The 15,305-nt window shown below is 49.9% G+C and overlaps 1 protein-coding gene across 1 annotated transcript in view; it reads left to right on the top strand.

Moving 5' to 3' along the window:
• The first annotated feature begins 482 nt into the window (after positions 1-482).
• KAT2B (lysine acetyltransferase 2B) overlaps positions 483-15,305 on the top strand; it is a 100,277-nt gene continuing 85,454 nt past the window's right edge. Inside the window, exon 1 of the mRNA XM_065876725.1 lies at positions 483-770. Within this exon, the coding sequence (XP_065732797.1) occupies positions 483-770 (288 nt within the window). The remainder of the gene's footprint in view (positions 771-15,305) is intronic.

The raw sequence follows: 15,305 nt of genomic DNA, 5'->3' as shown, positions 1-15,305 counted from the left end.
GCGCAGGGTGCCAGGCGCGGGGTGGGGGGCGCGCGTCCGGCAGGCAGGAGGAAAGAGCCGGGGGCCGGGGGGCTGGCCCCCAACCCTACCGAGAGGCCGGCAGCCGCCGCCCGCACCCCAGGACCATGTCGGCGGCCCGGGCGCCGAGCGGGGCCCCGGGGAGGAGAGCCGGGGGAGGGCGTGTGCAGTGGCGGCGGCGGCCGCGGAGCCGCTAGTCCCCTCCCTCCTGGGGGAGCAGCTGCCGCCGCCGCCGCCGCCGCCACCGTCAGCGCGCGGGCCGCGGCCGGAGCGAGCCGGGCGGGTGGCGCGCGGGGGAGGGCGGGGGCGGGGAGGGGGGTGGGCGCTGGGGCGGGAGGGCGCGGGGGGAGGGTCTCGCGCTCCTGGCTACCAGAGCCCGAGAGGGAGACCCTGGCGGCGGCGGCGGCGGTGGCAGCGGCGGCGGCGCCTGACACTCGGCGTCTCCTGCCGTGCTCCGGAGCGGCATGTCCGAGGCTGGCGGGGCCGGGCCGGGCGGCGGCGGGGCGGGGGCCGGGCTCGGGGCGCTGCACCCCCCGCCCCCCGCGCCCCCGCCCGCGCCGCCGCAGGGCTCCCCTGGCGCCGCCGCCGGGGGCTCGGGCGCCTGCGGACCGGCGACGGCGGTGGCGGCGGCGGGCACGGCCGAGGGGCCGGGAGGCGGCGGCTCGGCCCGGATCGCAGTGAAGAAGGCGCAGCTGCGCTCCGCTCCGCGGGCCAAGAAACTGGAGAAACTCGGCGTGTACTCCGCCTGCAAGGTACGCACTCGGCGCCCGGCCCGCCCGAGGGGCCGCGGCCGGGCCCGCGGGACCCCCTCCCCCTCCCGCCCCCGCCTCCCGCCCGGGGCCGCGGCACCGCGGAAGTGCTGCTGTCGCCCGCGCCCAATTAGCTGCTTCTCGGACCAGAGTGCTGTCGGGTGGGAAGGAGGGATAGCCGGGACCGAGAGCCTTTCCTTCCCCTTGGAAGGAGTTGCCTCCGCCTCCGAGCTCCTGGGCTGCCCTGGGGCTTTGTTGCTCTGTAGGAGCTCGCCGGAGGCGCCTCCCAGGGAGTGGAGCGGGGCCAAGGCAACATCTTTTGGGGGACCTGAGTGCCCTCCTCTCCCCGAGCCCCACTGGGCGGAGCTGGGTGGAAGGAGTGAGGCTGGAATAGGATTCTGGACTCCCGGCGCTTTGGGAACTCGAAGGGGCGGATTGCGCGGGCTGGGTGGCGCAGCCCCAAGCTAGGGTCCTGGAGCTCCGGGCGCCCTCGGCCGGGGGCGGAGGCGCTGCGGCGCGCGGTGACAGCCCGGTCATTACTGTATTTTTACTTGTTTAGTTGAAACGCTGCCCCAGCCTCTCGGGGTGTAAACAGGATTTGGCAAGGTGACGGCCCAGCGCGGCGGGCGCTACTGCTTAGTTTGAGGACGCGCGTTTCTGGCCATCCCCTCTCCACCCCAGCTCCGGGCACCCCGTCGCCCCTTAGCTGCAGATCCAGATGTGGGCGCCGTGCTCCCGGGGTGGGAGCACTGCCCGAGGCCGCGGGGCAGGCTGGCCCTGCGCTGTCAGCAGCGGCTTTGTTTTGACAGGGTGACAGCTGAGGGGGGCGGGGACTTGGCCTTGTCAGCTCCTGCGGCCTGTGGCTGAAGCGGGGAAGAGACACACACACTCACACACCTCCCCTGTGCTCCTTCCGCCTGCTGCAAACAGGGTCAAGTTCCCAGATTCCAGTTTCCCACAACCCAGATGCAGTTGGCCACGTCTGAATTTGGGCGTAAAGGTTATTAATCCTGCTAGAACCTCGCATCCCGGTGATGCTGTTTTTAGTATTTACAGGAGCTTCTCAACCTCAGTGGAATATCTGTACTTCCTTTCTCCACGTCATTCACATCCTCTTGTGTATGTTGAGCACCTACTGTAGACCCTGCACTGGTTCAATACATACTTGTTGAGTGAACGTAGGATCTAGCCCAGTGCTTCTAAAACTTTTGTGTGCACAGGACTCTTCTGGGGAGCTGGTTAAATGCTGATTCTGCATCAGGAGGTCTGGGATAGGGCTGAGAGACTGCATTTCTAACAGACTCTCAGGTGATGCGATGTTAGTCCACCAACCACACTCCAAGTAGCAAGACCCTGGTTCAGACCTGGACAATAGAAGATTATCCCATTTGAATTCAGCCAAGAAAGTGAAACTGTGAAACAGTAATGCCACATGGTTGGCGTTTCTGAAGACAGAATGCAAAAATGATCCAGTGGGGAGTGTGCTTTTAAGAAAGGTGAAGGGGTAGGAATTGGCTATGAAGGGCATTTGACAAATGAGGACAAGGCCGGGAGAGTAGTGGGCCGAAGGGAGAACTGTACGGAGATAAGAACGGGGTCAGTTACTCGGCTGACGTGGCATTTTGCAGCCAGAGTGGGCTCAGGTGGGAGCCGTGTCAGCTCTGTGTTTCTGTTCTGGTTTTCTATTGGGTTCCCATCATGAGCATCTTCTTTCCCTGCTACCACCTTAACGTCTGAAAACTTTCCGCAGTTTTGGTCCTGTCTAAAACCATGAGCATGTGTGTCCTGCTTTGATATTTTTGATCCTTTCAAATTTCCGTGAGTGAAATGTAGCGCCTTTTCTAAAATTTGTAACTTCAGTGTTTCACGTTCACATTCACAACCAAACCTATAGGAAGGGAAAACCTCTCTCATTTAAGGTCTCTCTTCCTGCCCCTGGGAGACTTTGAATGTGTCCGCTTCTATTTGCTCATTCATTCAGTAAGGATCCCAACCGGACGCCAGGCATTGTGCTAGATGCTGGGACAGTGACACCCAGAATCTGTCCTTCTGGAGCTACTGACCGTGTGTGTGCATGCACTTGCATGCATGTGTTGGGTGAACCAATTACAATGAAGTTCGAAGAACCTGCTTTCTTAGAGCGCTCTTGGAACTCAGAGCAGGGCATTCACGGGCAGGAGGCACGAAGCGTGGGTGGGGTAGGACGGGCTTCCTGGAAGAAGTGTCAGTGGCTGCTAAGGACTCTTAGCGGGGCAGGGTGCGGTCAGCTGAAGCTTCTTGTAGTGGAGAAACTGAAAGTAGTTATGAAAGCTTGGAGTTGGGCCAGCGGGAGCTAAAGTCCATTGGTGGCGGCCAGTAGATTGGTGGAGGCGGGTGTGCGCGGCCAAGAGGGAATCCAGGAATCTTAACATTATCTCAGATTTGCTTTTTTTTTTTTTTTCTTCCAACTGTGCTTGATTGAGTGTGAGGAGGTACAAGCAAGTAGAATCTGTATTTCTTTCTCAGCTTGTCTCTACCCTCTATGTAAGAATGCCCCAAAGGACAGATTCTCCTACCTTTTGTCATTGACTGGCCACTTAGCAAGTTGGAGAGAATAGAGAGGTTAGGGAGTGGGGAGGAATCTGGGAAGAGATGAAGTACTTTACTGGGGGGGTTACTGAAAGAAAACAGGTCCCAGACCTGATAAAAGATCTGGCCTTTAAACTTCACAAATGAAACAGAGAAAGAAGGGAGCTAGCTCACAGCCAGGGAGGTGCACCACAGCCCGGAGAGAAGGAAAAAAAAAAAAAAGAAACAAACAGACTTGTTTTGCAGGATCCAGGAGCTCTTTGAACTGTGTCCTGGCACAGATTGCTCATGTGACACAGCCAGACTGCTCATTAAAATTGTAAATCTGACCATGCTCTGCCCCTCCTTAGGACCCTCAATTTCTCTTTACGAGGGGTCCACAAGACCCTGTGTGGCCTGGCCACTGCTATCTCTGGCCCCCTTTCAGGGCCTTGCGTGCATGGTTCCTTTCTACCTCAGGGCCTTTGCACACACTGTTTACTAGCACCAAAAGCTCCTCTCGCCTCACTTTCTTTTTTCCTTTTTTCTTTATTTTTGGCCACACTGCGCGGCATGTGGGATCTTAGTTCCCCAACCAGGAATTGAACCTGCACCCCCTGCAGTGGAAGCACGGAGTCTTAACCACTGGACCGCTAGGAAAGTCCCTTGCCTCACTTTCAAACGAACTCCCAGCTCTTCCCGCAAATCTCAGATTCCTTGCGTGTCCTTTACCACCCTGGCCAGGCTTCCCATTCTAAATGTTTGGAACCGCCTCTGTACTTAACTTTTCCTAACTGGTGCTTTCATCATGATTTTTAATTGTGTGATTATTTGATATGTGTTTGTCACTCTGAATAGATCCTAAGTGATGTGGTTATTGACTGGATGAATGAATGAGAGAAGAGAAAACGGAGGAAATGATTAACTGTTAGAAGAGCAGTAGTGAAATTTTAGCCTGACCACTTCTTGACAACTGGGCAGAGAGGATTTTTTTCTCACGGATGTGCATAGGACTGGATTTTTAGTGTTATAAAAGGAGCCCCGAGTAAATTATGAGTAGCCCAAATCCACATCTATTTGAATGAAAATGTAATTTAGGTAGTAAAAAACCAAAAACCAATGACCGACTCTTCCTAGTGAAATAGGCCATTTTTACAGAAGGGGAGGCCGGGGGGAGTAGTGGCCAAGAGCCACCTGAGTTCACATTTCAGGTCCAGCTGTGTGACCTTGGACAAGGTCTTCACCTCAGCCTCCATTTCCTTGTCTGTAAAGTGGGAATAATAACCCTCACCTCACAGCCTAACGGTGAGGATTTCAAATGAGCTTCTGTGTATGAGGCACCCAGCCGGTGTCTAGTCCACCCTACGTTTTCTCAGCAGCTCAGAGTAGGGGATACCCTGTAAACTTGGGAGTCAAGAAAGCACATGGGGCTTAGTCTCCTCTCCCAGCTCTGCCGCTTTATGGTCTTGGGCACAAGTCACTTAGTTTTCCTCTGAGCCTGGATTGCTTCATCTCTAAGATGGAGACCATGACTTCAACCTTGAAGTTCAAAGGTGGAAGGTTCCCCAGAGTTCCTGGAACCTAAACGTGTTGGGTTCATGCTGGCAAAATGAAATTGCCTGGTGCTAAAACAGAGCTAGAGTTACCGATGTAGAAAACAAACTTATAGTTACCAGGGGGGAAAGCGGGGGGAGGTATAAATTGGGAGATTGGGATTGACCTATACACACTCTACTGTATATAAAATAGATAACTAATAAGAACCTACTGTATAGCACAGGGAACTCTATTCAGTGCTCTGTAATGAGCTATATGGGAAAAGAATCTAAAAAAGAGTGGATATGTGTCTATGTATAACTGATTCACTTTGCTGTACAGCAGGAAACTAGCACAACGTTGTAAATTCACTACACTCCAATAAAAATTAAAAGAAAAGAAAAGAAAAATTGCCTGCTGCCGTACTCAGTGTTCCAGTCAGGGGCTGCAAAGCAGTTATGGAGAACTTTGATTCTGGGCTGAGTGCCTTACTTAGAGACTGACATAGGCACAGGACTAGAAAATTAGTCTTCATTTAAAAAATAATGGTTTATAATCTAGAAGTGACACTGGCTGTTGAATATGCAGTGAGCACAGGCAGAGGCACCACCATAAGAGAAAAAGCTTCCTACGTTGGCCAGGGGGCTGCGAATGGGGCACTAGACCCAGCCTTCACGTGAGGGGATTCCTGAACGCCTGTGTTTGTATGTCAGTCACTTCTCCCGAGAGCAAGTTTCCAGTGTTCAGTGTCTAGAGCAGTGGCTCTTACCCAGGAGCTGTTTTGCCCCCCAGGGGATGTTTGGCAAGGTCTGGAGACATTTTGGGGTGAGGGAGCGCTACTGGCGGCTAGTGAACAGAGGCCAGGGATGCTGCTAAACACCCCCGGATGCACAGGCCAGCCCACGACAGCCCCGCCGACACAAAGAATGATCTGGCCCCCATGACAGTAGTGCCGAAGTTGAGAAACTCTGCTTTGGAAGAAAATCGTATTGCCCCCAAATACCATAAATACATTTGCAGTGGAGAAGAAACGAATGCTTTTCATGTTAATTTGAATAACAGAACCTGAAAAATCTCGCTTTGTGAATCCTGGGCATATTTTTTAAACAGCTTTATTGTGGTATAATTTATAGATCATAAAACTCAGCGACTGTGTAAGTGTGCAGTTAGATGCTCTTGAGTAAATGTGTACAATTGTGCGTGCATTACCACAGTCCAGTTTTATAACTCTACCATTCCCCCCGCCCCGCTACCTCCGCAGAGGTCTGGTGGTTCCCCTCCACCAGTTCCCCCCACCGTGGGCAACTTTTTAAGGTGATATTTTATAGCAGTTGATTGTTGGTTTGCAAACAGAAACCCAATTGAAAGTATCTTTCTGGAGACTCTTAGATCACCAGTATTGTTACGGCAAAGCTGATGGGGGGGTAGATTAAATGTTTTTAAAAACTCAGTCTCTAGCCACATAAATCTAATGCAGACGATTATTTCACGTGTGGTAACTTCTCTAAAAGGTGGTATCATGGAGCCAGGCACACAGGCAAAATGCTTCACTTGGCAGGCACCATGCGGAAAGCCAGAAAGATGACCAAATTGAATTATGTGTCCTCCTAAACTTTCAGGGAAGATGGAAAAATGCAAGCCTGCAAAGCCTTTGGATTGCAGTTTGCAGTTCTCTGTAACTGGAAAAAGTAGTTTATAGGGCAAAACAGTACAAAATCTGCTGAGGACTGTTTTGTTTTAGGAAGCTCGTGCTTGCGTATAGCATTTTGTGACGCAGTGCTCGTGGGGTTTTGTTTGTTTGTTTGTTAGGTAACTAGATCTCAACCTAGTTACCCGTCCACATGGGCAGGATTTAGTTCTGTGTCCATTTAATTCTGTAAATCCACAGGTCTGACCCGTCATAGGGAACGTTGAGGGTAAAAGGGTGAAATATACAGTTTCACGCCAGGTACCTTGGAACAATCAGAACATCTGCTTCTCAGATGAAAGACCTGGATACTCAGCACAGTGCCAATAAAACTTGGATTTCCAAGGCTCAGCGGCTTCCGATGGAGTTCGTTTGTTTCTCCATGAGAGGAAGATAGCTATTTAGGAACGGTTGTCGATGGCTTCTGCCTCTGGATGGTTTCCTACACTCCTAATCGGATTCGATTCGAGGATTCGAATCTGCCATGGCACCTGTGGTAGAACTGCAGGCGCGCCGACCACCTGGCGACCTGGAGAAAACCTGGAGGATCACTCCTCCCACCCCACCGGCCGACGGGTGCCCCTGGGCAGTGTCTTAACTGCCTATCTTTCAGTTTCCTCATTGGTGAAGTGGGAGACGAGGTGCCACCTCATCCATTTACTGTGAAGATGAAATCATCTAGCATATGTGACGGTTCTTGGAACACAGGCATTCCACAGATGTCTCTTTAATTTTTAAAAACTTTCCATTGGTATCAGCAGTTTTGTCGTTAGTGTTTTGCCACTCCACCTGGGGTAAGAGAAAGGCAGGCGAGGTCATTTTACTAGCAGGGAACCGGGACCCAAAGAAGTTCAGCACCTTCATCCAGCTGCAGGGGTGGCTCACGGGGAAGCTGCCCACAGAGGCTCTCTTTCCAACGTGTCCTCTGCATCCTCTTCCCAGGCGTTCTCATGGGGCGGAGAGGATGCTGTCCTTCCAAATGGTTTACAGAAGGGACTTCACTTGTGGCAGGTATTCTCCTGCTCTCATTTGATATTTATTGTACTCCTATTGAGAGGCATGTTCAAAGGCTTTTCTAGTTCATTGAAACTGCAGGCCATAAGGCAGACAAAATGTTTTCTTTATGACTGGCCCAGGGCAGACAGATGCATGCCCTTGATGGTTTTAAAGCTGACAATCAAGAATGGTCACTGGGCTGGCCTGAGAGAGTTCCCTGCTGAAAGAAGATGAAACAGACATCTACTCGGGGTGTCGAAGGTGCCAGATGTGCCAGAGAGGTAAGGAATTGCCGTCCTGGGTATTTAGAAGTCCCCAGATAGCTCTGTATAAGACTGCTCACACAGCAGTATTTCAGCGCAATCCAGAGGAGTCATTTTTTTAAAAACTTTGATTATGCAGACAGTAAAGTGCTCAAATCATCACTATGTATGAGGATCTGGGGGATGAATTTTTACATATGCATGCGTCTGTGCAACTGCCGTCCAGATAAAGCACCTGTAGAGTGTTTCCAGCACCTCAGGGGCCCCCTTGTGCCCCCTCCCCACCTCTGGTAACCCTTATTCTGATGTTTATCGCCAGAGATCAGCTTTGCCTCTCTGAAACTTCACATCAGTGGCATCGCACGGTTTGGGCTCCTTTGCCTCCGGCTTCTGTCACTCCACGTGGTGTCTGTGCGCTGCGTGTGCGTTGTTTCCTATAGCCCTGGTTTGTCAAGACACATGTGTTTAAGCTAAAAAACAAGTTAAAAATTGCTAACCATTTCCAGAATGGAAGTCATTGGATGTGGACAGCTTCCTAAGATGAATTTTAATTAGGCTTTTGAAAGAAAAGATGGGAATTTGATCTCCGGGTGTACTGGGAAGAACCCACGAGGGCAGGAAGGTGGACAGGAAATCCAGGGGGCGTACTGGCCGAACAGACACAGAGAAGGATCGGAAAGGAGAGGCAGAATGTTGGGGGCTGTGATGTCACAGCTGCGGAATGCCCAGCCTGAGTCCTTTCTTCTCCCCATGAGTCTGTGTTGGTGAGCCCTTACTGGTAAATATCATGCTAAGTCCTGCTGGAAGTTGACTGGAGTTACACACTGTGTCCTGTAAACCACGCAGAGTCATACGTGTTGGGTGCAGTGGCGGGGTTCCTAGAAGGCTGGCTGGAGACAGGTCCAGAAAGCTCCAGTGGGTGCTGACACCTCTGTTATTGGCCTAGGGGATGGAGATGCAGGACAGAGAATGTTTCTTCCGGTTTATCCCCACACCATCTCCAGAACTGTGTGCTGAGGCCACTAAGGGCCACCTTCTCCCCAGGAGTGGCAGTGAGGGACACAGATTACTATACAGCCTACAGTTTTTCCATAACAGCTCATCCTTGAAAACTTGTATTAAATATTTAAGATGAGCTTACTATTTAATGGGATCCTATGGACCATAAAGCAATCTTTTCTGTAATTGATATAGTTAACACAACGGGAGTTTCATCTTTTTTACTTGTGTGTGCCTGTACATGGAGGTGTTATACCTATACCATGTAGTTATTCATGTAACATTTGCTCCTGCCCAAATCCCTTATGACAACTCATCACCTAGTTATCATCGAAATAGAATCAAATCCTTTATAATGATGAATTGCTTTCACCTCGGGCTTCTAACTGGCATGCTGGTACCCCCTGCATCGCACACTTTTCTTCTCCAGGTATTGGTGTGGCTTGTTGTTAAAACTCATTCTGGTCTGTTCTCAAATGCCAGCTTCTCAGAGACGCCTCCTGACCACTCCCCCACCCCGCCAAAGTAGCAGTACCCCATCACTCCATAATTTTACCTTGGTTTGCTTTCCTTTATTGCATTTGTCAATACTTGGAAATCACATATAGTTTCTTGTCTGTTTCCCTTACGACAGTGGAAGTTCCCTGAAGCAGGGACTTTGGTTCATTCCATATCCCAGGTCCACGGACCATGTACACAGTGGGTGTTCAATCCATATTTGTTGACTAAGTGGGTCATATTCACAGGCTTTGTGAGGTTGGAGGAGAGGAAGTTTTGTTTTAGAGACAAGGAAACTGGCGCCCAGGGAGGGTTCATAACTTGCCCACAGCCGTGTGGTCAGCAGCAGGGTAGCCCTGAGCTGGGGCTGGAACAGCATCTCCGGGTACTCAGCTCCCGGGGACCTGATGACACACGGTACTTGTCTGATGGCCTGGACTTCTGCTCAAAACAGAGCAAGAAGGAATCAAACCCACTTTTAATCCTCCTCTGAGTGAATGATGTGAACTTCTCTAACCCGCATTTCCTCGTCTGCAAATTAAAATGAAATTTGCACAAGGGGATTGTGAATATTGTAAGACCAGCGGGTTAAAACCTATGGGGTGTGGGGGGAAAGGCCCTACCGTATATTCTAAAAGTTATGCTAGTGAACAAAAAAGATTGCCTATAAAGGTATGTTTTCTAACTACTATTTATATTTTTTGTTCCTTTGCTGTCCACTTAAACTAAAGGCTACAACAGGCTTTCTTTAATTTGTTCTTCTGTTTGTACCCAGAGGCCTAGACACAGGGCTTATAATTATAATTATTATTTTAGTTAATTAATTAATTTTTGCCTGCATTGGGTCTTCGTTGCTGCACGCGGGTTTTCTCTAGTTGCAGCGAGCGGGGGCTACTCTTTGTTGCAGTGCACGGACTTCTCATGTGATGGCTTCTCTTGTTCTGGAGCATGGGCTCTAGGCATGCAGGCTTCAGTAGTTGTGGCACACTGACTCAGTAGTTGTGGCTCGCAGGCTCTAGAGCACAGGCTCAGTAGTTGTGGCGCATGGGCTTAGTTGTTCCGTGGCGTGTAGTATCTTCCCGGACCAGGGCTCGAACCTGTGTCCCCTGCATTGGCAGGCGGATTCTTAACCACTGTGCCACGAGGGAAGCCCTCGGCTTATTTTTTTAAATCAGGAGACAAATGTATTGATTTTGGAAAAAAGTGGGAACAATGTCGCTAGTGATCCTTGGCCTGACACACCGCCTAACCTTAGGAGGAGGCCTTCTGTAATCTCTTCAGTGACCTCAGGTGTGTGGAGATACTTCCATGAACTCTACACCATCCTAACCAGCCCCCGCGTGCCCTGGGCCTGTGCAGCCGTCTACAAGGCTTTTGTGGTACACAGGAGATTCCAGAAGTACAGGGATGATACCTGACTAATACCCTAGTGGTTGATGGCAGCGGCAGCCCTATCTATTGTTTGCCTTCGCTCTAACAAGCTGGTGTTGAAACTGGCTGGCAGAATGCCAGGGAAGCCAAGGTCAGCGTACTTTGAAACAGCGAAGTGAGTCATGGGAGCCAGGACTTGCACATTGCACATACCCACAGGAGCACCTGACTCACCCACCTCCAGGGGAACATGTATTGGCTAGCTGCCTGTGCCCGGCTCTGTCCTAGGTGTGCAGTGAGTGACGAATGGACGTGCAAGCCACAGGGAGTCCTCATCTTGCTGGGGAGACAGACGTGAACGGAAAGAAAAATGGAAGCGAATAATCAGGCATGAAGTCCGTGCAAAGAGAAAGCGTCACGAGCTGGGGTGGGTGGGAGCGGAGGTGAGGGGCCCAGCCCAGGTGGAGTGAACGGTAGAAAGCAGAGTGGAAGGGAGCAAGGCATCAGAGCGGTATAGAATGCGGACCTGGGCAACAGGTTGGCCCAGTTGGAATCCTGATGTGCTGCTATCTTGCTCTGAGACTGTGGAGAGATTCCGTACCCTTCACAAGCCTCAATTTCAGAGCTGTAAAGTGGAGAGAGTGTTACCGTCAACTTTTTCCATTCATCCAACAACTTGTTCTTGAATGTGTCAGGCGTTGGTTTAGATGCTGGGGATACAGTGACAGATGGGTCCTCGCTCTTAGAGAGCTTGCTTTCTGGTAGCAGAAGGAGACAGTAAACAAGAAAATAACAGAAAGTGGTAAGTGTCACACACACAGAGAATGAAAACAGACATAGATGAGAGCCCTTGGGGAACTCCTTCAGATGTGTGCCTGGAAAGCTCTCTCTGAAGAGGGGACACATCCTGGGCCAGAACGATGACAGGAAGCCAGCTCTGCGTGGGGTGCGAGGGGAGAGGGAGGTGCAAAGACCCTGCGCCTTGAGAGGCCTTGGCAGGGTCAAGGGCAGCCAGGTGACCAGCGTGGCTGGATGGGGGTGGGCGTGGGATGAGCATAGATGAGGTGAAGAAGGAGTAGATGGGGCCAGATTGCCAGAGTATAATTTTCACCCAGTGAAATGATCTGATCTCCACCTCTGAGCAGTTTCAACAAATGCATATCAAGATCCAAACAGTTACGTCACCCTAGAAAGTTCCCTACTGCTCCTTGACCTTCATATCCCTCTACTCCCAGAAGCAACCACTGATCTACTTTGTGTCACCGCAGGTTAGTTTTGATATTCTAGCATTTCTTATAAATGATACCACATAGTACACACACTATTCTTTTTTCACTCTGCTTAGGATTTTGGGGATTCATCCATGTTGTCGCATGCATCAGTAGTTAATTTCTTTTTATTGCTGAGAAATACTCCACTGTACGAATGTACCACAGTTTATCTGTCTACCTGTTGATGGACATCTGGGCTGTTTCCAGTAGATTCAGAGAAAACCTGCATTTTCAAGCATCTCCTTTTGGCTGCTCTGAGAAGAATAAAGTGTTTAAGAGAAAGAGTGGAAAAAGAGGGCCACTTGAAGTTATTGCAGTCTAGGTATAAGTGGATGGTGGCTTGGATGAGGGTGGTAGCAGTGGAGGGATGAGAAGGAGACAGTTTGGGGCTATGAGTTTAGAAGCAACAGGATTTGATTTATTGGCAGGGTGGGTGGGAGGCATGCGAAGAAAAGACAGAAGTGAATGTAATGTCTGGGTTGCTGGCCTGAGCAGCTGAAAGGATGGTAGTTTCATTTATCAAGACTTGTGACCACCTAGAGGGGTGGGATAGGGAGGGTGGGAGGGAGACACAAGAGGGAGGGAATCTGGGGATATATGTATATGTATAGCTGATTCACTTTGCTATACAGCAGCAACTAACACAGCATTGTAAAGCAATTATAGTCCAATAAAGATGTTTAAAAAAAAAAAAGGGTGAGACCGTGGGAGAAGCATATTGGGGTGGGTGAGAGTCAAGAACTCTTTCACGGATGTGTTAACATATATCTCTTAGCCAAGTGTTTTTTTTTTTTTTTTTTTTGCGGTACGTGGGCCTCTCACTGTTGTGGCCTCTCCTGTTGTGGAGCACAGGCTCCGGACGCGCAGGCTCAGCAGCCATGGCTCCTGGGCCCAGCCGCTCTGCGGCATGTGGGATCTTCCCGGACCGGGGCACGAACCCGTGTCCCCTGCATCGTCAGGCGGACTCTCAACCATTGCGCCACCAGGGAAGCCCCCAAGTGTTGTTTTGATGATAAAGTGAGGTAATCCATTTAGCAGTTGTGTATAATATCTGGAACATTCTTTTTAAAAATAAATTTATTTAATTTATTTTTGGCTGCATTGGGTCTTCGTTGCTGTGCCCAGGCTTTCTCTAGTTGCAGCGAGTGGGGGCTACTCTTCATTGTGGTGCGTGGGCTTCTCATCATGGTGGCTTCTCTTGTTGTGGAGCACAGGTTCTAGGCGCATGGGCTTCAGTAGTTGTAGCACGTGGCCTCAGTAGTTGTGGCTCGTGGGCTCTAGAGCGCAGGCTCAGTAGTTGTGGCACATGGGCTAAGTTGCTCTGTGGCATGTGGGATCTTCCCGGATCAGGGCTTGAACCCATGTCCCCTGTATTGGCAGGTGGATTCTTAACCACTGTGCCACGAGGGAAGCCCAATATCTGGAACATTCTAAATGCTCAGCAAATGGTATCTACTACTATAGTTAAAAGCAATGCTAAGTAAACCTAAGTGTCCATCAACAGAGGAATGGATAAAGAAGTTGTGGTACATTATACAATGGAATATTACTCAGCCATAAAAAAATGAAATAATGCCATCTGCAGCAACATGGATGGACCTGGAGATTGTCATACTAAGTGAAGTAAGTCAGACGAGGACAAATATCATATGATATCACTTATACGTGGAATCTGAAAAATAGTACACGTGAACTTATTTACAAAACAAACTCACAGACATAGAAAACAAACTTATGGTTACCAAGGCAGGGGGAGGGATAAACTGTGAGTATGATTTTAACATATACACACTGCTATATATAAAATAGATGAACAACAAGGACCTGTTGTATAGCACAGGGAACTATATTCAATATCTTGTGATAACCTATAGTGGAAAAGAATAGAAAAAAAGACTATAGATGTATACATATATATGTATAACTGAATTACTTTTCTGTACACCTGAAACTAACACAGTATTGTAAGTCAACCGTACTTAAAAAAACAAAACAAAACAAAAAAGCAGTGCAAAGTGATAATGATTGATCTTAATAAAGCAACTAGCCCAACTGGAGAAAAAGGAAAAGCAAGTAAATGGAAATCATGGGAAATAGGATCCACTGGGTAAAGAAGAAAACAGTTTATAGAAGGTCTTGAATTTCAAGTAGAAAAAGTCAAACTGAATCCACTTACTAATAGTGAGTCTTTGCACTTTAAGACAGAGGAGACATGCGATATTTTAGAGCAAGGAGGTCTAGGTTTTGGTCTTTGCTCCTCTGTCAGCTGGGTGAATGCAAAGCCACACCCTTCTCTAAGGACTGAATCACTGGCCCTTCCTACAGGGCTATTGGGTGGGGAAAATAGGATGATGTAGGCGAAAATTGCCTTGGGAAGTATCAGAAGTGTTTGACATTATTCAATGTCATTTTAGAGTAGAGCCATGTGTGCAGTAGGTGTTTGTTATATGGAGGGTAGGAGTGGGAACAGATTGAAGGTAGGGAGGAGGCTGTTCCTTCTAACTGGCTAGTAAGGGCCTGACCTAGGGCCTTGGCAGTGAGAAAGGAGAAGGTATAAATCTGGCAAAGACTTTGAAAGGAGAATCAGGTGGCCTTGGGTGAGGGCCTTGAATGCAGATGTATCAGGAGCTGGGAGAAAAGCCTAATGCCTGTGTAGGGAATAGCATAGTTGAAAAGGGGGTGTGTTGGAGTTGAGGGCAAGGCTTCAAGTAAAACCTGGGCCGAGATGCCAGGTGTGGGCCGTTGGGAATGTGGGCTGGACGCTCTGCCCTGCAGGTTGTGCTGGTTAAGGGGACTTGCGAGGCATCAGCCCGGATACTGGCTGATACTCTAAGAGCGTGAGCCGGCCCAGGATGCAGCGTACGCGGCACTGTTTATTTTGGTCGTCATGATTGATTTGGTGCCAAGACAGCAGGCTGAGGAGTGAGACATTCTGTCAGTCAGCTGGTTGCCCGGGCTGCTCAGTGCCAGCCAAGCAATTTGAGGAATCTTCCCACTGCGTTGGAGGCTGAGCTGACTGCTTTGGCAGGTTCACCGGTGAAGTCCAAGATGGGCGGTGTGTGTATGAAAAGACTCCAGGAATTGTCTGGGCTTTCAGGGTTCCGGGGCACCAGTTTCTTGGTCCTGGTGTCACTCAGGACCTCTTGAGGCCCTTCCAAGGGTGATGCATGTTTCAGTTTGGTCCTGGAGAGGTGACTCAGACATAAGGAAGGGGCTGGCCCACCCCTAGGCCGTTTGGTAACACTGGAGTCATTCTAGCACCTTCTGAGACCATGCCTGAGGGTCCTGGGCCTTGGGTTCAGTCAGATCTGATTATTTAGCATAAAGAGTGCAGTTCCTTATTGAAGTCCAGCACAGACACAGGGATTTC

The sequence above is a fragment of the Phocoena phocoena genome, chromosome 4 (assembly GCF_963924675.1).
Source record: "Phocoena phocoena chromosome 4, mPhoPho1.1, whole genome shotgun sequence".
In the NCBI taxonomy this organism is placed as follows: domain Eukaryota; kingdom Metazoa; phylum Chordata; class Mammalia; order Artiodactyla; family Phocoenidae; genus Phocoena; species Phocoena phocoena.
Note: the sequence above shows the minus strand (reverse complement) of the source record. Positions and strands in the feature narration are given on the sequence as shown.